This window comes from Anolis carolinensis, chromosome 2, assembly GCF_035594765.1.
Source record: "Anolis carolinensis isolate JA03-04 chromosome 2, rAnoCar3.1.pri, whole genome shotgun sequence".
NCBI lineage: Eukaryota > Metazoa > Chordata > Lepidosauria > Squamata > Dactyloidae > Anolis > Anolis carolinensis.
Window position 1 is genome coordinate 196,231,929 of NC_085842.1, and position 23,040 is coordinate 196,254,968.

The 23,040-nt window shown below is 42.5% G+C and overlaps 1 protein-coding gene across 4 annotated transcripts in view; it reads left to right on the forward strand.

Annotated features, from left to right (window-relative positions):
• mast1 (microtubule associated serine/threonine kinase 1) overlaps positions 1-23,040 on the forward strand; it is a 176,976-nt gene that overhangs the window by 142,149 nt on the left and 11,787 nt on the right. For 3 of the 4 annotated variants that reach the window (XM_062974136.1, XM_008103094.3, XM_008103095.3), the window contains 11 exons: positions 1,481-1,566; positions 2,747-2,955; positions 7,131-7,269; positions 7,493-7,625; positions 8,240-8,405; positions 10,070-10,171; positions 10,501-10,623; positions 12,761-12,870; positions 16,232-16,395; positions 18,813-19,081; positions 21,979-22,182. In XM_062974136.1, the coding sequence (XP_062830206.1) occupies positions 1,481-1,566; positions 2,747-2,955; positions 7,131-7,269; positions 7,493-7,625; positions 8,240-8,405; positions 10,070-10,171; positions 10,501-10,623; positions 12,761-12,870; positions 16,232-16,395; positions 18,813-19,081; positions 21,979-22,182 (1,705 nt within the window). The remainder of the gene's footprint in view (positions 1-1,480; positions 1,567-2,746; positions 2,956-7,130; positions 7,270-7,492; positions 7,626-8,239; positions 8,406-10,069; positions 10,172-10,500; positions 10,624-12,760; positions 12,871-16,231; positions 16,396-18,812; positions 19,082-21,978; positions 22,183-23,040) is intronic. The other variant, XM_008103097.3, reaches the window with a different exon arrangement.

The window sequence follows — 23,040 nt, forward strand, 5'->3', positions numbered from 1 at the left end:
AACGAAACCCATACTGTGTCCAGATGCATGACTCCTTAAGATTTCCCAAGGGAAACAGGCTTAATCAGCTAATTGTCTGGCAGCAATCCTGGCGCTTCTGCGATTCGCCTCCCTAGCGCCTCTATCTTGATTATAATAATCCCGGCGAGAAAATGGGGGAGATTTCTGCTCAAGGCTTGTTTGGCTGACTTCTTGTGGGCAAACATCTTGCAGGTGCGAGGGCTCCGATTCTGGCTGAAACGGTGGGAAACCCAAGTTTTCCTCTTCATCTGCCACAATAGTACTAGGAACGGGACTACATGGCCCATGAGTCATCACACATCCTCAGAGTGGGCGAAATGTCAGGAGAGAATGCTTCTGGAACATGACCATACTGCCCGGAAAACTGACAGCAACCCATGAAAGCCTCCAATAACACAGTATCCTAGCTGATTGGGAAAGGAAGGTGATTTGGACTCAATCTTTCCTGCATCATATTTGCCCTTAGTGGCAAATATGTGAAATCAAGAACCAATCCTTGAGATAGCCCTTAGGAAAGAAAGAAGTAGGATGGTGCTAGGTGTTCGGTGTCTCTTACGTGTGTTCAAAAGATTACAAGAACTGGGCAGGTTAGTTAAGAGTTGAATAGAATGTAATTTTCCCCCTTTAAAAAAATGCTATGTGGACTTTTCTTCTCTATGTAAAATATTAGTAAGGATGAGAGAGGCAGAGAAACAGATAAATTCCTCCCAGCCAAGTCTTTCACCAGCTCAGAGCAAGGTAAAAAGTTTCTCTTTCAGACAACATCTCCCAGAATTCCTTGGGACATTTCTTATGACTGTCGTAGTACCAAAAAAGCTCTGTTCAGATTAAATGGGGATAATATCTGAGTAGCAGGATCTGTCAATGGACCATTCTATAACTCTGGGATAAAGAGAATGAAGGACCGAGGACAATAAAAAGAAGGCTCAATGCATTTCGTGGAATTTCTTACAATGCTGAGTTTTCATCTGCCTGACCAAGGTGTGCCTGGCTTAGGGACCCTTTCTGATGAACCAGAGCAATGGTTCTCAACCTGGAGTCCCCAGATGTTTTTGGCCTTTAACTCCCAGAAATCCCAACAGCTGGTAAACTGGCTGGGATTTCTGGGAGTTGTAGGCCAAAAACATCTGGGGACCCCAGCTTGAGAACCACTGAACCAGAGGGACTCAACATGGAGTACTTCTTAATAGGCTTCTATATCAGTGAAGTATCTCTACCACGAAAGTGTCCCTGCTGTCAGGTGCCAGCATGCTACACCTGACTGCCATGCACATACAGTTTCAGACTAATGCCCCATCATTTCCATTGTAGAGGTGAACAGTATTTAGAAGTGATTTATTCCAGGCCCAAAGACAATGTTAGCTTTTGTAAAGAAGGCAGTTTAAAATACTGGGACTGAAGTATGGTACGTATCTCCATATGTACTGTGTGTTCACGCTCAATATGCTTACCGTTACAGAGTCGTGGGACTACTCCAAAGCCAAAAAAGCCACCAGGAGAAGGAGACTTCGAAACGATCAAACTTATAAGCAATGGGGCATATGGGTGAGTGGGTTTGCTCAGATACCAAGCTCCTTGGGTCTGTTTGCATGGGCAGTTCTCTTTGCTTCCAATTCAGCATAAAATCAAGCTCAAAAGCTTACTCTGAGCCAAAGGTTCTGTTCCTGCAGTTCAGGATTAGATCATATGCTCCAACTGTTACAATTTGGTAAGGACATTCCTGATTAATGCTCTGCCGTTCCATTTTTCCAGCCATTTTTAAAACGTCCGAGTTTACCTCTTCTCTTGCTTTTCCTCTTTGTCCCCGTTTTGTTTTAATACCTGTTAGGTAGCTTTAATAGCTGCAAACTGAGTTCAGAGTGCAAGGATAGGCTCAGAAAAAGCTAATTTTCTAATTGATAACACTATGTAACATGATTTTTGTTCCTGGGTTATGTCATTTCCTAATTGATTCTATCATAAACACATGGACATCCTGCAGCGCATTTTGCTATAGGTTTCCAATGGATATCTCATGGAGTCTCAGTCAATTCAACATAGTTTGTGGCAGGCACAAAAACATTCAGCTTGGGATCTGGAGTATAACAACTCATTTCAAAATAAGAATCACACAATTTAACAGTAAATAACACTTTCAAACCAGGAATAAAACATTTTGCAAATTTTGTCTCACTCCTGAGTGAGATACTAGAAAAAGTGAGTGGCTAATAAGAATAATCAATCACCTGCACCCATACAAAGCTTCTTAAAATCAGTCATAAAGGCCTGGGTTATACACTTGCCAGTACGCTCCCTTAAACTGGCCAGCATGAGAAATATCAGGGCCTTCTGGGATATCATACCCTACAATATGTGTCTTAACTGTTTGCAAATAGACCTAGTTTTTCTGGTCTCATAATCATCCTTCATGGTGTGATTTTATTGTTGTTTCATTTTTAAAATACTGTTTTAATTTTATCTATCTATCTATCACAAGTGCTAGTTTCATAGTTCCTTCCTTCTTAAGACTAGGGGATTCTAATCATGAAACAGGTCAATCAGGAATTGAGTGAAGTCTTTCCAGTTCTCTATCCTGTTCTTCAGAGTGTGTCTTTGGAGGGCTTTTGTGGCTGGGTTAAAATAGAAAACTCTTGATTTCTGATACTGGCAGAGGAGCTCTGACTTGTTACTTGGAGCACAAGATGCCTCTTGCCAATCACTTCTCTCCTTCTTTCTCCTACCCCAGAGCTGTGTACTTGGTACGGCATAAAGAGACCCGGCAGCGTTTTGCCATGAAGAAGATTAACAAGCAGAATCTCATCTTGCGCAACCAGATCCAACAAGCTTTTGTAGAACGTGACATCCTGACATTTGCAGAGAACCCTTTCGTGGTCAGCATGTTTTGCTCTTTTGAGACCAAGCGCTACCTCTGCATGGTCATGGAGTATGTTGAAGGTACGCAGCCCCAAGAGTGCAGAGGGACAGAAAGCCCATGGTCCGTAGCCTCTAGGCTAGCCTTTGCTTATATACTATTTATTTATTTATTGTGTCAGAAGCAAACCAAGGGTACAAGTTGTAATGCATTTGAAAAGACAAACTTAAGTTTTAAAAAAAGCTTGGCATTATACTAAATGTCCTTTGACCAGTAGCTGGCCACTTGGAGTGCCTCTGGTATCGCTGTAAGAAGATCCTTCATAGTGCATGTGGCAGGACTAAGACTGCATTGTAGTAGGTGGTCTGTGGTTTGCTCTCCTCCACACTCGTATGTTGTGGACTCCACTTTGTAGCCCCATTTCTTAAGGTTGGCTCTGCATTTTGTGGCACCAGAGCACAGTCTGTTCATCGCCTTCCAAGTCACCCAGTTTTCTGTGTGCCCAGGAGGGAGTCTCTCATTCAGCGTCAGCCACTGATTGAGGTTCCGGGTTTTAGACTGCCACTTTTGGACTCTGGCTTGCTGAGGTGTTCCTGCAAGTATCTCTGTGGATCTTAAAAAACTATTTCTTGATTTAAGGCTTTGGCGTTCTGCCGGATACCCAAACAGGGTGGGCCGGAGATGTCACTGCCTTGGTCCTTTCATTACTGGCTGCTTGCAACCAGAAGCGACTTGCAACATGCCTATATAATGAAATCTCTTTTGCAAATGACCCAAAAGGAAGTGGTTCTGTTAGCATAAACTAACCTCAAAACATTACCATAGAAATAGTATATATTCTAGAGTAGTGTTTCTCCAACATAGGTCCCCATCTGTTTTGGACGTCAATTCCCAGAAGCCCCAGCCAGCATCTGAAAGAAAAAAAAGTTTAGGAAACAATGTTCTAGATCAGTGATTCTCAACCAGTGGGTCCCCAGGTGTTTTGGCCTACAATTCCCAGAAATCCCAGCCAGTTTACCAGCTGTTAGGATTTCTGGGAGTTGAAGGCCAAAACATCTGGGGATCCACAGGTTGAGAACCATTGTTCTAGAGTATATTACAATGGATATCTATAAAATAAGTAAGTTATAGAGAGGATACAGCTCCCTTGTAAAGATAGTTTCACTGGATTGTTTCCAGGTACAATTCAAAATGCTGGTCATGACTGTAAAACCCTGTAAGGCCTGGGTCCAGACTACCTGAAAAACCATGTCCCCTGATACAGATGTGCCGGCGCTTTGAGATCCCCAGGGAAAGGTTTTCTCTCAGTCCCACCATCATTGCAGTCTGGCTTGGTGAGGACACAAGAGAGAGCCTTCTCAGTGGCTGCTCCCATCCCCTGGAACACCCTTCTGTCAGCGGCTAGGCTGGTCTCCCTGCTTTTCTTTTCCCAGCAAGTCAAAACATTCCTATCCATGTAAACATGTAAACAGGAAGATTTTTAATGAGGATATTTTATTCTTTTTAAACTTACGTTTGTTTTTAAAAACATTTATACTGTTTTATATGGTTTAATTTTGATTGTAAATTACAGTAGAGTCTCACTTATCCAACATAAACAGACTGGCAGAACATTGGATAAGTGAAAATGTTGGATAATAAGGAGGGACTAAGGAAAAGCCTATTAAATGTCAAATTACGTTATGATTTTACAAATTAAGCACCAAATGGTGCTTACAAATTACAAATTTACAACAAATGGACAGAAAAAGCAATTCAATAGACAATAACGTTATGTAATAACTACTGTATTTACAAATTTAGCACCAACACTTCGCAATGAATTGAAAATTGACTACAAAAACATTGACTACTAAAAGGCAAACTGTGTTGGATAATACAGAACGTTGGATAAGTGAAGGTTGGATAAGTGAGACTCTACTGAATTAACAAATATTTTGGAACCAGCCTTGGGTCCCACTCTAGAAGAAAGGCAATAAATGAATGAATTAATATTCCGTCTCTACTACTAATTATACTCAGTTTGACAAACTACAACCTTGTTTTCATGTGAGGATGAAAGTGAAAATAGAATTATAGCCCAGTGGTTATGGTGACAAATTGCATGCAGAAGATCACAGGTTGACTTCCTAATAATTCTACATCAGTGCTTCCCAACGTTTGGACCTCCAGGTGTTTTGGACTTCAACACCCAGAAATCCCAGCCAGCTTACCAGCTGTTAGGAATTGTGGGAGCCAAAGTCCAAAACACTTGGAGGCCCAAAGGTTGGGAACTATTGTTCTAGATAGAGCTGGGAAGAACATCTCTCTGAAATCCTGGGGAATTGCTGAACTAAATGGATGCCTGGTCTTAGTGGGAAATAGCTTACCATGCTTCTAAGGCACATACATGTTAATTGCAGCCAGAAAGCTGGAAACCTTGCTTACTTGGATTACAGCTTTCAGTTCCCCCCAGCCAGCAAAGGCTAGCAGATATTCAACCTGAGGGATTCTGGGAGTGCTATCATCTAAAGAAGTCACTTTTCAAAGAGATGATAGGTGAAAACGGTAATTGGGATTGTCTGCAGGGAGGTTGCAGTGCATTATTTGAATTGTGCAATTTGTCTAACTTGGCAGGATAATATAAAAGGTAACGGGATTGACGAGCTAAGAAAATCAAAGTCCTGTGCTTGCTCATTTTGGGAAAATAAAATACTACTGGACTAGTATCCAGCAAGTGTTTGTCTTCTCCAGAAAATGGGGAACTCCATTGTAAAATTATCACCCTTTTGTTCAGTATATTTTACCACAAACCAGACCTAAGATATTAAAAATGCTTCTTGATTAAATGTTGCAATACATTGTTTAAATTTGGTAGAAACACAAACAAAAGAAAAAGTTAAAAAAAAACTAATTCATATCACTCCTGGACTTCAAACATTGCTCATTGTTTGCTCAGTTTTTCCAATTTTGTCATTTCTGATACTAAAATCTGGATTAACTCAGTGATGGAATGTTGGGAAATAAATAATCTGTGAGGAATTATGGTACTTCTGCGCACAATTTAAGGTTCGTTTCTCTGAGAAGAGTTGCGAAAGGCTAGTCCATCCTGGGAGAATGTTTAAAAAAGCACCAACTCTCTCTACTCTCTCTACCATCATGCTGTTTCTGGCCTTTTCAATAGGAGCAGTGGCCAAGGACAGCTTACCTCTGGAATTAACATTGGTGCGTTCCGCTCTCCACAGAATGACCCTCAGCATCCATACGTTACCGTATATACTCGAGTATAAGCCAACTCGAATATAAGCCGAGGCACCTAATTCTACCACAAAAAAACTGGGAAAACATTGACTCCAGTTTAAGCCGAGGGTGGTAAATTTCAGAAGTAAAAATAGATACCAATAAAATTACATTAATTGAGGCTTCAGTAGGTTAAATGTTTTTGAATATTTACATAAAGCTCAAATTTAAGATAAGACTGTCCAACTCTGATCAAATCATTATTCTCATCTTCTTCAATGTAAATGTGCTTATGTATCCTTTTAATAATAATAGAGTAAAATATTACATGTAATAATAATAATAATAAATATAGGAAATAATACAAGTAATAATAAATAGAGTAAGATAATAAATGCAATAATAGTAATAACAATAATAATAAGATCAGAGTGAAATTATAAATGTATTAATAATAATAATAATAATAATAATAATAATAATAATAATAATAATAATAATAGAGTAAAATAAATGTAATAGTAGCAACAATAATAGCAAAAAATAATAAATGTAATAATACCAATAATAATAGAGAAAAATAATAAATGTACCATATGTTCTTGAGTATGAGCTGACCCAAATATAAGCCAACCAGGTCCCTCACCCGAGTATAAGCCGAGGGGGGCTTTTTCAGTCTTAAAAAGGGGCTGAAAAACTAGGCTTATACTCGAGTATATACAGTATATCAAAATCAATAAATTTGGCCTCCAAACCTACCCTCGATTTATTCATGAGGTCAACTTATAAATGAGTGTATGGCACTTGTTTGGGAGCATGAGTAAGAGGATGTTTGTATTGAGGTAGCCTTTCCTTAGTCGTGTGGTTGGCCCATGTGGGAAAACAAAATGCTAGATGAAATAGGCTTGGTCAGATCCATTAGCTCTTCTTATGTTGTTTTGCAGGCTCTAATACAAGGACAGGGCAGGGTAGTAACCCACTCTGGGAACAGAAAAGGACCCTTGCAATCTCCCTAACCATTTCGCCTTTCTCCTGGCAGGTGGGGACTGTGCCACGTTGTTGAAGAACATAGGAGCCCTGCCAGTGGAGATGGCCCGCATGTACTTTGCTGAGACTGTCCTTGCCTTGGAGTATTTGCACAACTATGGCATTGTTCACCGTGACCTCAAGCCTGACAAGTATGATGCCTGAAAGCAGGAGGGGGCACCTATTTGGGTTTAGGTTATGAAGCAGGAAGGGCAAGAACACATTTGGCTCAACCTGGCTGGTATTTCTCAGGTTCCTTTGTCATCGTTGGCAGCAGGCCGCTCTCCTTCCGAATTGGGAAACTGCCATTGTTTATGGCAAAAAATAACTGCGATCTACTCCCTCTGATGGTTCTCATTCTGACTTTCTCCCCAGCTTACTCATCACCTCTATGGGACACATCAAGTTGACTGACTTTGGTCTCTCCAAGATGGGGCTGATGAGCCTTACCACCAATTTGTACGAAGGTCACATTGAAAAGGATGCCAGGGAGTTCCTAGACAAACAGGTAAGACGCTAATATAGTCTGTCTGTGTGGGCATGTGCAGGCGGAGCATGAGAGGGGTGGGTGCATCCCAAAGCGTGCAATTGGAACAATGTTGCAAGGTTATATGATTTGAGATTTAGTAATTGGGATAGTGCTGTGGTATACATCAAGGCTGATGAGTATCTGGTCCTCACTCACTCCAGGAGAAAGGCAACATATGAATTCGATAGGTCGATAGATCAATACTTGGAAATGGCAAGAACATACTTGGAAGCAACACACTTTGTTTTTATTTAAAAACTAGAAAGAATCTAACTAAATTTGTTAAGAAAACAGTCTCATTGATACAAATATGTTGTCAAAATCTAGAGTACAAACACATGGTAGCCATTTTCATAGATGAGAAATGTATTCACTTTGCGCTTCCTTTTTGGAAGTTTAATGCAACTTAGAACAACTTATCCATGTCTTGAATGGGTCCAGACCTGTCTTATTTCAGCCATAGTTCAGCATTTAGGGCTTCTTGACCATTAAGCCAAACCAAAGAACAGCCAGAGTTGCATGCTGGAGTGAGATTCCTAGGGCTTGGTGAACCAATATCTGTGGCAGCTAAATAAAAACAAGTGTCTTTATAGGTTTGTGGGACTCCAGAATATATTGCTCCTGAAGTGATCCTCCGCCAAGGCTATGGGAAGCCAGTGGACTGGTGGGCTATGGGCATCATCCTGTATGAGTTCCTGGTGGGCTGCGTACCTTTCTTCGGAGACACTCCCGAGGAGCTCTTTGGTCAAGTCATCACTGGTACGTGGAGGCCAAGCGTTGGTCATTGTAGTCCCATTGTGTGCAGACATACTCACTGACCTTAGAATTTGCTCTAAGGCAATGGTTCTCAACCTGTGGTCCCAAAGTGTTTGGCCTACAACTCCCAGAAATCTCAGCCAGCTTACTAGCTGTTTGGATTTCTGGGAGTTGGAGGCCAAAACATCTGGGGACCCACAGGTTGAGAACCACTACTCTAAGGGAATAAGGTTCTCCTGGTAATAGGTGGCGAAATACCAGGGGTTAAAGAGTAAACAACTGAATTAGGTGTAGAAAAGGACATAGAGAGAAAATCACAAAACACAAGATAAAGGGCTGGGATGAGCCTGAAATCTCTGGATTGAGAAACAATTTGTTGCTCTCCCATATGAATTTGCATAGAATTGGAAGTGCCATCCAGTCCAATGCATGCAGGAAAAACCACATTTTTGTCATGTAAGCCTGGATATACACTGCCCTGTATCCCAGGACCTGATCCCAGATGATCTGCTTGATTATATGAGTCTCCACTGCCATATAATCTGGGATAAGCAGACAATCTGGGATGAGATACTGGGATATAGGACAGTGTAGAAGGGGCCTAAGTCGCAGCCATTATGATGGAATATGTGTCCATTATCCACCATTATCCACCCGGTCACCCCTTCTTACGGTTTACCGCAACTACCTTCCTTTCTTCGTCACTCCACAATTGCAACTCCTTCTCTTTGTTGTGGAGCCCCCAGTGGTGCAGCAGATTAAACCATTGAACTTGCTCACCAAAGGTCGGCGTTTCAAATCCGAGGAGACATGATAGCCATATACAAATATGTGAGGGGAAGTCATAGGGAGGAGGGAGCAAGCTTGTTTGCTGCTGCCTGGAGACTAGGATGCGGAACAATGGCTTCAAACTACAGGAAAGGAGATTCCACCTGAACATCAGGAAGAACTTCCTGACTGTGAGAGCTGTTCGGCAGTGGAACTCTCTGCCTCAGACTGTGGTGGAGGCTCCTTCTTTGGAGGCTTTTAAGCAGAGGCTGGATGGCCATCGGTCAGGGGTGCTTTGAATGAGATTTTCCTGCTTCTTGCAGGGGGTTGGACTGGATGGCCCGTGAGGTCTCTTCCAACTCTATGATTCTATGAGAGGGGTGAGCTCCCTCTGTTAGGCCCGGGCTGTGGCGCAGGCTGGTGAGCAGCCAACTGCAGCCAACTGCAACAAATCACTTTGACCAAGAGATCATGAGTTTGAGGCCAGCTTGGAGCCTGCGTTTGTCTCTGTCTTTGTTCTATGTTAAGGCATTTAATGTTTGCCTTATATGTGTAATGTGATCCGCCCTGAGTCCCCTTCAGGGTGAGAAGGGCAGAATATAAATACTGTAAATAAATAAATAATAAATTAGCCCCCAGTTTCTGCCAACCTAGCAGTTTGAAAACATGCAAATGTGAGAAGATCAATAGATACAACTCCGGTGGGAAATACCACTCCGATGGGAAGGTAATGGCTCTCCATGCAGTATGCCAGCCACATAACCTTGGAGACGTCTATGGACAACACTGGCTCTTTGACTTAGAAATGGAAATGAGCTCCAACCCCCAGAGACAGACAAGACTAGACTTAATGTCAGGGGGAAACCTTTACCTACCTCTCTTTTCTCTGTCACTTTCAGATGACATCTTGTGGCCAGAAGGGGAGGAGGCACTTCCAGCCGACGCTCAGCATCTCATCTCCTGCCTCCTGCAGACAAACCCCCTTCTCCGTCTGGGGGCAGGTAAGTGCAGATGGGGCAGGGGGAGTGTGGGCTACATGTAGTTTGAGTATGAGCATTTCAGAAGGAAGGAGACAAATTCCTCTTCCTAGTATTGTCATAGTTTTTCTTTAAAATGTTGCAGCCTAGAACATCAAACTATTGGCTAGGTTTAGCCTTGACCATATGGTCGCTTGGTGTGCGCACTCCACACTCCCCCTTGTCTCTGTCTATATCCATCTCTTGTTTCTGGGCAAGAAAACCACCTCCCTGTCCCTCCCACTGTTCCTGGTTTGATTTGTCGCTTTGTCCGGCAGAGGGCAGCAAGACTCCAGTGTTCTGTTTCTCTGCAGGTGGTGCTTTTGAGGTGAAACAACACTCGTTTTTCAAAGATCTGGACTGGAATGGGCTTCTGAGGCAGAAAGCAGAGTTCATCCCCCACTTAGAGTCCGAAGAAGACACCAGCTACTTTGACAGCAAGTTTTCAACTTTTTCTTTTCTCCTTCCACAATATTTTGCTTTAATAAACCAAGTAAGGCTGAGACATACCACTTGCTCCAGTTTCTGATGCCCATCCACTCTAATTCCAAATGTTCCCATGTTAGAATCATAGAGTTAGAAGAGACCTCGTGGGTCATACAGTCCAATCCCCTGCTAAGAAGCAGGAAAAATCACATTCAAAGCACCCCTGACAGATGGCCATCCAGCCTCTGTTTAAAAGCCTCCAAAGAAGGAGCCTCCACCACAGTCTGGGGGAGAGAGTTCCACTGCTGAACAGCTCTCACAGTGAGGAAGTTCTTCCTAATGTTCAGGTGGAATCTCCTTTCCTATAGTTTGAAGCCATTGTTCTGCATCCTAGTCTCCAGGACAGCAGAAAACAAGCTTGCTTCCTCCTCCCTATGACTTCCCCTCACATATTTATACATGGCCTTCATCATGTCTCCTCTCAGCTTTCTCTTCTGCAGGCTAAACATGCCCAACTCTTTAAGCCGCTCTTCATAGGGCTTGTTCTCCAGACCCTTGATAATTTTAGTCGCCCTCCTCTGGACACATTCCAACTTGTCAACATCTCCCTTCAATTGTGGTGCCCAGAATTGGACACAGTGTAATTCCAGGTGTGGTCTGACCAAGGCAGAATAGAAGGGTAGCATGACTTCCCTGGATCTAGACACTATACTACTTATGCAGGCCAAAATCCCATTGGCTCTTTCAGCTGCTCATGCTTAACTTGTTCTCCATGTGGACTCCAACATCTTTTTGAAAAGCCACCTGTTTGCTTACCGTTCTCTTGAGGGATGTTCTAGGTGCTCCAGTAGGACATTTCTGATTACTGAAATTGGAAGCTTCAGAAAGGTAGTTTTCATCAGGATCGTGAGAGGTAAAAGGCCATGGTTTCATGGCTGAATGTAATCTTTATACATTCCACCATGAAACCATGGTCTTTTCACTCTCATGATCTCAAAGTAGAGCTGGAAAAGGCTCCTGGGATGTCCCTACGAATCAGCACTAATAGTGTTGTGCTGGATCAGTGGTTCCCAACCTTTGGTCCTCCAATTATTTTGGACTTCAACTCTGAGAAATCCCAGCCAGCTTACCAGCTGCTCGGAATTGTGGGAGCTGGAGTCCAAAACACCTGGAGGATCAAATATTGAGAACCACTGAGGTCAATGGACCAATGGGCTGACTCAGTATAGGCAGCTTCTTGCTTTCCTTCCGGCAAAAGGATTAAACTGCATCGCTCCATCTGCTCAAACAAAAAAATCATCAGCTTCAAAACCCTCCAATTTTTTCCTATCCAGAAACTGCTATTTTCATTTGAAATGATGGGTTTAAAAGCAAAGAAGTATTATTCATTTATTTACAGTATTTATATTACACCCTTCTCACCCCAAAGGGGACTCAGGGCAGATCACAGAACACATATACGGCAAACATTAAATGCTGATTATAACCATGACAAAACAGACAATGGATAGAGATATATATAGGCTTTCCCATCTTTCAGCATCAAGTATTTCCCAAACCGTGACACTAGCTGTCTTAGGAGATCCAAAGCATAAGCTGAGTCTTTTGTTTTAAACTGGGAAATCAATGGCATAACTGTTGCCTGGGTCTAGTCCTTGGAAGAGAGGGGGCATGTAGTAATGTGTCTGTAATAATTGCTTCTGTTTGGAGAATTATTTCACAGAGGCAGTTTTATACATGGACTATCATGCACATTGCCATACACCCATGTCTGCTGAGGAGACTGATACCTTTCAGCTCAGGATGGCTTTAAATATGATTGTCTTTCAGATATGTTGGGTTCTAACCCTGCAAATCCCCCATCTAGTTACTGTATACCATGTGGCCTAAACCTCTGAATAGCATTTGAGACTGTTTCCTTCTACCTATGCCTGTGAGATATGAATTCCAAATAACTCTCACGTGTCACAAGAAGGTGCTAGTTTTGAGTGGTTTCAAAACCCAAAACTTTTTCCCAGTGGTCAGAAGAAGAAACATTTTTACAACAGCATCCTTTTTTGGATGTTAGAGAACACACAAGCAATTTAGCAGAAACCACTCTCTTATTCCTGAAGCTGGGTGTGTTTGTGGGCCATTGTTTTGTTTCAGCTCGCTCCGATCGTTACCACCATATTAACTCATACGATGACGAGGACACAACTGAAGATGAACCTGTGGAGATACGGCAGTTCTCATCTTGCTCTCCCAGATTCAGCAAGGTGAGTCCTCACTTACAACATTTTAAAACATGTGGCCTAATGTAAGATAGTGAAAGTAAAACGTGATCAGAGAAGCTGCTCTTATCTTGTTTCCACCCCAAACTTTCACATGATGGTTTTTGGCAAACCAGTTTGCCGAGGAGTAGCTCTTGGTTTTGTTTGCATATATGAGGATGATGTTACTGCCTACATATCAGCATAGTCGTAAGGATTGCTTAGTTAACACCCACCTTCAGATAACCACATCTTGCCTTAAGCCATAATGTCCTTGATTGTCAGACATACCAAGTTCATAACATCACAGTTAATCGTAGGTTTCCGTTATGCCAAAAAAAGGACAATGGTAATGGTTTTTAAACAAACCTGAATGTAGAAACCAATGTTAATTTTATAATAATAATAATAATAATCACGAAGGTGTTAAAAAACAAAGTATGGGTTGTCGATGTAGCAATCCCAGGTGATAGCAAGATTGAGGAGAAACAACTGGAAAAGCTGACACGATATGAGGATTTAAAGATCGAATTGCAAAGACTCTGGCACAAGCCAGTCAAGGTGGTCCCAATGGTGATCGGCACACTGGGTGCAGTGCCTAAAGACCTTGGCCTGCACTTAAACACAATCGGCGCTGACAAAATTACCATCTGCTAGCTACAGAAGGCCACCTTACTGGGATCTGCACGCATTACTCACCAATACATCACACAGTCCTAGACACTTGGGAAGTGTCCGACATGTGATCCAATACAACAGCCAGCAGAGTGTTTTCTATGGACTCATCTTGTATTTCAAATAACAACAACAACAACAACAACAACAACTTTATTCTTATATCCCATTCCATCTCCCCGAAGGGACTCGGGGCAGCTTACATGGGGACCAAGCTCAGTGGAACAAAAATTAAAATACAACACTATAAAATACATGTACTTTGCAAAGCATAACCAACATAAAAATATGTGAACAATAATTAAAAACATAAACTCAACATCAACTGATTGCAGTAGCCGAGCCAAGTAGATATGGTCAGACTATAAGGCCGGCCAGGGCTTGTGCAGTATACTTCAGGGACAGGGCTGGTGATAAAGTGCCAAGGCTAGATATTAAATAGAGCTTGAAAGGCCAAGTCAAAATGTTAAACCAGGGGTCCCCAAACTAAGGCCTGGGGGCCGGATGCGGCCCTCCAAGGTCATTTACCTGGCCCCCGCCCTCATTTTATAATATAATATTTTATATCAGTTTTAATAATATAATATATTGTATATACATATAATATTGATAATAATCTTATGTTATACAATATAATACTAATAGTAATACCATATAATAATATTAATTATATGTTATATATTGCATATTATATAATAGTATAGTGGTATAGTTCAATATAGTAATGTATAATGCTAATATTGTGTTATGCTAATAATATAATATATTGTATGTACATACAGCTGCTCTGAGTCCCCTTCGGGGTGAGAAGGGTGGGATATAAATGTAGTAAATAAATGCAGTAAATAAATAATTAATTGTAGACTTAGGCTCGGCCAAATTCTGACATGACTTGAAGGCACACAACAACAACAACAATAACAACAACAATCCTAATTAACTTGATTATCTCATTGGCCAGTAGCAGGCCCACACTTTCCATTGAAATCCTAATAGGTTTATGTTGGTTAAAATTGTTTTCATTTTTAAATATTGTATTGTTCTTTCGTTGTTGTTGTTGTTGCTGCACTACAAATAAGACATGTGCAGTGTGCATAGGAATGTGTTTTTTTTTTTTTCAAATGATAATTTGGCCCCTCCACAGTCTGAAGGATTGTCGACCGGCCCTCTGCTTAAAAAGTTTGGGGACCCCTGTGTTAAACCAACTAGTGAAAGGCACATTGGAACCTGGCCGTTGATGTTGTACCAGTTGTAGTTTCCAGGCCGTCTTCAAGGGCAGCCCTACTTAGAGCGCATGATTTAACATGTTTCTGACCAACACTTTGGCTAAGGCAGGTTCCTTCTGCTGCCTTATGGTTTTAAACTTGGAAATAATTTCAAAAATTTAAAACAACAGTTAGAGGAAATTAATATTGACACAAAGCCATCATTTCATATCCAGACTAATTGAGAAGCTGTTACCATTATTGTCCCAGTTTGGAAGAAATGGGAAATCATGCTTAGTTGCAGCTTCTTGTATGCTCACTTATATATGCATAAACAAATAAACAAAGGAGCAAACCACTGCATGCAGGATAGCTGTAGGGGTTGAGCAACATTCATAGCACATGTGTACACAGAAGGGATAAATATATGCATGGATAGGGGAATTGTCACCAGCAGCTTGAGCCGTTGCACCTTTATTTGCAAGCAATAGTGAACAGCATGTCCCTCAATTCTGTTGGTGATCCTGGCTAACATAGATCCATTAAATCAATGTGAAATTGGTAAGTCAACATTTAGGTAAGTGCCACTGATTCAGTGCATCAGTTCAACCTGAGATCAGCCCTGGGATTTGGTGCCATGTTCTCAAGTGATATAATTTGGAGCTGTGAACTCCATTCAGGAGACAATTATTAGGGGTTTGAGGGGCAAGCCTCCCTCCAGCTCTCTATGCTGTCCTCTGCCCAGATATCTTCCTGATACTGTTTTTCTCCTGTACTGCAGAAAAATCCTGCTGATCAAAAGGTTGAGTTTGATCCCAGCTCAGGGTGAGGAGCCGCCATTAGCCCCAGCTCACCTGCCCACCTAGCAGGTTGAAAGTAGAAATGCGAGTAGATAAATAGGTACTGCTTTTAGCGGGGTGGTAATAAAGGCGCCCTTAAGGACATCAATCAGAGGAAAAAATCCTTGACATGGAAGATGGAGCGACAGCTGGAGTCGAGCACAGACTCCAAGATGCCGGAAATTAGAAGGGAAAAACTGCCTTTACCTCTGTTTGTGTTGTCTGCCCTTGGTCATTGTATAACCGACTTTGAATGTTTGCTGTATGTGTGGTTTGCAAGCTGCTCTGAGTCCCCTTTGGGGTGAGAAAGGCGGGGTATAAATAATGCTAATTAATTAATTAATTAATTAAAGACACAATCAGAAACTGGAAATAAACCTGGTTATGGCAGGGAGGGATAAAGGAGAAAACTCTAGATAGTAAATTCTTGCAGAGGCCATTCTGATCTTCCATCTTGAACTCCAGAGAGATGCTCATATATAGCCCTGTAATTCAGTTAGGCCATTTGTCTCCACCATGCAGCTTGTTCATCTGTGTGTGTATGGGTGGGCAAGCATAGGTAACAAGGGAATCTATCCTTCCGGCATGTTGAGCCACCATTTCTCACTACTCTGTGTTTTGCCCCCACCCCATCCTCCACTCCCCTAGGTGTACAGCAGCATGGAGCACCTATCCCAGCATGAGCAGAAGACCCCCAGCGTCACCAAGCGGGACCAGAGCAGCAAGCACAAGGATGAGAAATTGGGCAAACGGGAAAGCCTGGGCAGTTTCACTCTTCGAGACAAAACCTGGCGTACCAACTCCCCAGAAATGTGAGACGCATTCTAAGTCACTCTGCAGTAGCTGTTCCTTTTCCAGACTTGCAGGGATCTGGGAGACAGTATAGTGTTATTCTGTTTAATAAATCTTGACAGCTCGATCCGGCCTCTGAATCAGATCAGTTCATCAAATGGTGTATCCAAGATATTGTACGTTTCTAACCATGTCCTTTGCCTCTGTGAACAGGGGAAAGGGCATTCTCATATTATTATTATTATTATTACCCTGTCTTTCTCCTCAAAAAGACTCAAAGCAGCTAACAGCCACAGACTTTGATCAATTTAATATTATTTCATTTTAATGTTCTTTCATATGTCTTCCAGAGCAAGCTGTGTAAACTAGAACTCTTAGTGATGAGTGAAGGTTGCTTTGTCTGATGCTTCCCAAGCTATCTAATGTGAGGCAGTGGTGGATTTATTTTCCTAACATGCCAGCAACCAGCACCATATTTGTATCCACTATATCCACTCTTTATTTGTTTCCTTAGAAGCTCATCAGGCACAGGCAGCCAATGGTTCATGGAATAATACTGGCCCTTGGTTCAACCCTTTGAGTAGCATTGGTTTGATCAATTCATTATCCGTTCTAACCAAAACAAATTACTTTAGTTATTACATCAAAGCATATTTTCGTTTTTAAAATCTTCTTATTGGAATGGTTTTTGCTGACGATTGACGACTGCAATGACGATGTTGTTTACCATTTGTTACCATTTTATTTACCTATCACTATTACTACTGTCCTTTCTTCTAACTGCAGAAAATCTGACAGAACAGCTGCAACAGTGTTTTTTGAATGGTAACGCTAAAAGTTGTCTGTCTAGAAACAAAGTTTATGTGACTGAGATACTGAAAAAAATGAAATGTCACCAAGTTCAATTTTAAAATGATCACAACAGGCATAACTAAGTAACTTCTCCTAGTCCTCTCTGCCCAATCCACTTTAACAGCCAGCAGATGTATGGAGCAATGGAGGTCTGTTCAAGAGCCGTGGTGGCGCAGTGGGTTAAACCCTTCTGCCAGCTGAACTGCTGACCTGAAGGTTGGATTGCTGACCTGAAAGTTTCCGGTTCGAATCCGAGAAATGGGGTGAGCCCCCATCTGTCAGCTCTAGCTTTCAGGGACATGAGAGAAGCCTCCCAGCCAACAGACCCGTAGGCAACGTCTCTGTAGACAGCCAATTCTTTCACACCAGAAGCGACTTGCAGTATGGTCTTAAGTCGCTTTTGACACGATAAAAAAAAAGCTCCCAGTAAGCTTGCAAACAGTATGACATTTCTGATCCTTTCCATCAAGCACGCAAGGCAGGCTGGGATGAGAAACAACAACAAGAGTCTTGTTTCTAGTTGTCATGGCTTTGCTTACTAGTCAAAGGGACTGGAAATGTAATCCTTTTTGCTCAACAGACCTCCTTTGCTCAATGGCCACTGGTTGTTGTGGTGGGCTTTTGAGGCAGCATTGACAGTTATGGAAATATTGCCTCAATGATGTGACGGCATAGTGTTACTGCAGATAGAGCAGTTACAGATCCATAACTCTATACTGCCATATAAAATCCATATTATCTGCTTTGAAATGGAGCCCCCACTGCAGTGGGGGTTCCTGGTGGCACAGTGTGTTAAAGCGCTGAGCTGCTGAACTTGCGGACGAAAAGGTCCCAGGTTCAAAACCCGGGAGCAGAATGAGCGCCTGCTGTTAGCCCCAGCTCCTGCTAACCTAGCAGTTCGAAAACATGCAAATGTGAGTAGATCAATAGGTACCGCTCCGGCAGGAAGGTAATGGCGCTCCATGCAGTCATGCCGGCCACATGACCTGGAGATGTCTATGGACAACGCTGGCTCTTCGGCTTAGAAATGGAGATGAGCACCAACCCCCAGAGTCGGTCACGACTGGACTTAACGTCAGGGGAAACCTTTACCTTACTATATGGCAGTGTAGACTCATATAATCCAGTTCAAAGCAGATCATCTGGATTATCTACTTTGATAATTTGGGTTATATGGCAGAGTAGAAGGGACCTACGATACAAAACTGTTAACAGGAACACAGAATGACAGCTCATATCTTTTAGTCTTGGAAGGGAAAATAATTGCTTACATTGCCCTCTTTCATTCCCTTCTGCAGCTACGATACCAGCATCAGTAGCATCCTGGAAATGTTACTAAATGATAGCACAAAAGTTAGGAAGTTCATGTTGATTTATTACATTTGGATAACATTAACTTTTAGGAGTTGCTGTTCCAATTATAGTCCTAATAAAAGAAGCTGAGTAGTGAATTTTCATAGCATTATAGAACCATAGAATCTTAAAAGTTAGAAGGAACTCAGGGGAAGTTGTGGCTGGTATTTTGGTGATGGCTCGGACCTCTGAAGTTTGGGAGGCTCTCCCACTTGCTGCTTTTCCTTTTCAGGAAGCGACTCTCTGCCTCAGAGTCATCATACACCGAGAGTGATTCGAGCCCCCCACTGGGTGCACGTCGGCGCTTTTCTGCCCTGATGGACACCAACCGTTTTGCTGTGCCTTTGGAGAGTGAGAGTGAGACCCTTGGCAAGGGGCCTACAAAGGCTCCGGCAGAAAATGGGCCCACGGGACCTTCGTCCCAGACTGAAAGCAAGGAGAACAAAGAGGGAGCAACTGGAGAAACTGTACCGTGCCCTGCCCCTGTGGAGACTGACATAGGTGAGTTGTAGGTTAAGGTGAGTCAGGATGGTTGCTGACAGAAGGCCCTTGAGACTCTGGTAGGTTAAGGAGAGAAGTCACTGTGGACGACTTGGTTCACTTGTTACAGATCACTGCCTGAACAGGCTCTATTTTTCCATTTTTCCCAGGACAAAAGTCCTCTCTCTTCCGGAAATAGGTTCTGGATCATACAGACTGCAATCTTAGAAAGGAGCACATTGTAGTCCAACTAACTGAATCACTACCACTGAATGACTAGGGGCTCTTCCACACAGCCATATAACCCAGAATATCAAGGCAGAAAATCCCACAATATCTGCTTTGAACTGGGTTATCTGAGTCTGCGCTGCCATATATTTCAGTGGAAAATGTGGGATTTTATTCAGCTGTGTGGAAGGGGCCTGGGTTTCATTTCATGCCTGAGGACTTTTACAGTAGAAGCTGCACAATAAATGATCAAATAGTTGTTAATTGATGCAGAAGATCCAAATGACACTTCCCCTTGAAAACATATCTGTTGGTGTGGAAATCTGTATTTTTCCTTGCCTTTCTTCCTGCATAATAATAATAATATTATTATTATTACAGTAGAGTCTCACTTATCCAACATTCGCTTATCCAATGTTCTGGATTATCCAATGCATTTTTGTAGTCAATGTTTTCAATACATTGTGATATTTTAGTGCTAAATTCGTAAATACAGTAATTACTATGTAGAATTACTGAGTATTGAACTACTTTTTCTGTCAAATTTGTTGTATAACATGATGTTTTGGTGCTTAATTTGTAAAATCATAACCTAATTTGATGTTTAATAGGCTTCTCCTTAATCTCTCCTTATTATCCAACATATTCACTTATCCAACATTCTGCTGGCCCGTTTATGTTGGATAAGTAAGACTCTACTGTATTATTATTATTATTATTATTATTATTATTATTATTATTATTACTATAGTGTTCTTTTTGGCCATTTTAATGGGTCTTTATGCAAGAACATTTCCTGATGGATAGTTATCCATGGTGAAAACCTTACCAGTGCTTTGGGGAAAAAAAATTTTTTGCCTTGATTTACGATGGGGATCATTCCAATTGGATAATGCGTCCAACCTCAATAGCGATGAACTGGCCCAACCCCTTTCCTGTCTCTGCCAGTGCATTTGAAAAGGCTCCCTATTTTAAACAAATAGCTAGTTTGATTTTTCATGGGGATAAGCTTGTACATATATACCCTCAGGAATATACATACACATATGCAGTGACCATTTGATTTATTTTGTAATTAGAAGAAAATCTCTTTCTCCACACATTAGGTTGGGTTGGCATTATAAAAACCTGGCACTAAATTGTAGCAATTGCTATTGGTGGTGTAGTGCAAAGCCTAACATATAGTGATTATTGTGTGTCTGGTGGATGTAATTGCGCTTGAAAGCTTGGGAAAGTGGTTGGCAAGCACCTCTACACTTTCCAATGTAAGCTGCTTGCAGCATGGATATGATAAGCCCACCTCCCAATGTTGTGCCTGGCGCTTAGAGCTTTGGTTGCAGCTGGGCAGCCTGACCCATTTCTTTTTCAACAGTAAACACTTCAACATTTACAAAAAGCAAGATGACTGATCTTTCAAAATAGTAAATGCTACAATTGTTTTGTGGATATAAGAAACTCCACCAAGAACTAGTTTGAATGCTGGGGCTATCTGGGGCTATCTCTGGTTGTCTCAGGTGTTGTGGCTACATTCATCTTGGAAATCCTGAAGTTACAACAGTTGTGTCTAAAAACCCCAGCTGTTGACACAGAATTCTTGAAAAGAGATTAGAATCAGGTGGAAAAGTTAATATGCTGTTGACTCAGTGGCCAAGTCCAACGACTTCTGACTTTAGTGTTTTACTCAGACCCCTTTTAACTTGCTTTGTTGACTAGAAGTTAGAACTCCTTAGCATAGCATTCTAATTATTTGCCATTTGTAATAAATAGTAGTGCAGTGGGTTAAACTGCTGAGCTGCTGAACTTGCTGACCGAAAGGTTGGCAGTTTGAATCCAGGGAGTGGGGTGAGCTCCCGCTGTTAGCCCCAGCTTCTGCCAACCTAGCAGTTAGAAAACATGCAAAGAGATCAATAGGTACCACTCCGGCAGGAAGGTAACAGCACTCCATGCAGTCATGCCGGCCACATGACTTTGAAGGTGTCTACGGACAATGCCAGCTCTTCAACTTAGAAATGGAGATGAGCACCAACCCCCAGAGTCGGACACTAGACTTAATGTTAGGCGAAAACCTTTACCTTTATCTAATAAACAGTATTGTTTTTGATCCTACAGCAGAGTCTTGCAACCCAAGAATCTTTACCTTTGGCTACTCCCTGCAGCAGCTCACATTTTGCTCTGGCATCTTAATATGCTCCAGTGACCCATCAACTAGAGCAGCAAAAGTCAACAAGGACAGTCTTGTAGTATGGCAATAACAAGGTCCTGTGTATTGAAGAACTCTTGCTGGTGTTTTAATGAGGACTTTCTGTGATTTCCTCATTCCTTTCCTCATGATTTTGGTGGTAGCCAAACTGGTTCCTGAGCCTAGGACATTAAATTTCACTGTAATGTTTTTTAAATGTTCCCACACACCTGTGTCCACACTTGTACAAGTCCATTTTCCGGCTCCGGAATGACACAGTATGGATGGAAAGAATTGCCCCCAGTGACGGGGAGAATAGAAAGGAATCCCACGGGCAGTGTGTCTGATGATGTCCCATGGGTTGTGGTGGTGGAGGTGGTGGTGGGCATCCCCTCCCTGCCCCTGTGGCGGTGTCCCTCTGGCCCCACAGCCCAGGAGTGGGCCCTCCCCTGAGTGTGGTCCTGTGACATGTGGCTCGAGTCATCCTCCCTCTCTCTCCACTCCCCACTAGGCGATAAATCAAAAGCGGGTGAGCCACAGCCCCTAAAGGAGCTTGACCCATCAGCCCCCAAAGCTACCAATGACTTGGTGCTACGTCGGGCTCGGCACCAACAGCTCTCAGGGGACTCCACGGCTGAGAAGCGCAGCTCCCGCACAGGGGGCAAGGTCATCAAATCTGCCTCAGCTACTGCGCTGTCCGTCATTATCCCCACAGGTACGGCCCTCCTCCTCTTGCCCCCACCCCTGCACCCACCCCACCCCCATCCTGGACATGCTAACCCTACACCTGCAAGCTCAGCACCAACCCACAGGAATGCCTTCCCGCCTGAACCGATCCCCACAGGCACACTCTCAAGCCACCCTTTACCCTTGGGGCTGGAGGCACTATACTCATACACAGACTGTCCTGCTGGCACCACCCTGAACCCTCCTGTTACCCCTTTTTATCCCCACATTCCAGTTGCCCTTTCACACATTGCTGCCTTTTGTATTGGGTCGACCTATGTCTGTGGGCTGTTATCTGATCAAGATCGCCCAGCCTCTCAGCTATTTGTCCACATTCCCGTAGGAATAAAAATACCTCATTGACGTTAGCTTATTTTCCCAGCACAGCCCCCCAGCCTGACCCCCCACCCTACACAAGAGACTTATGCTTTGCTGCCCTGCATGCAATCCCTGTCCCTTCGCTTAGTTGCTGGGCTGTGTGTGTTCTGCAATCCAAAGAAGCCTGCCAAAAACAAAGTGGGATTCTGCAACCTGCCATTTATGCAAATGAAACCAATTTGCATGGTATTTTGTGCATTGCATGATTTCTAGTTTCTATGTTTTTGCGTAGCTTGTGCGCTTCCTGTGACTTATGGGAGGAGAGGCAAGTGAAGCTTCTCAAGGTGCAGAACCCTTGAAACGCCACTGGGAATTTCATTCAGTCACCCATCTGAAATTTCAGAGGCCATAGAATTTTATACCATGAGGAATATGAACGTTGCTTTCATTTTAAATACAATCTGAGCTTCTCTGGAGTTGAATTTTGATCTATAGATAACATTCTGTGGCTTGTCAGTGTGGCATTGTG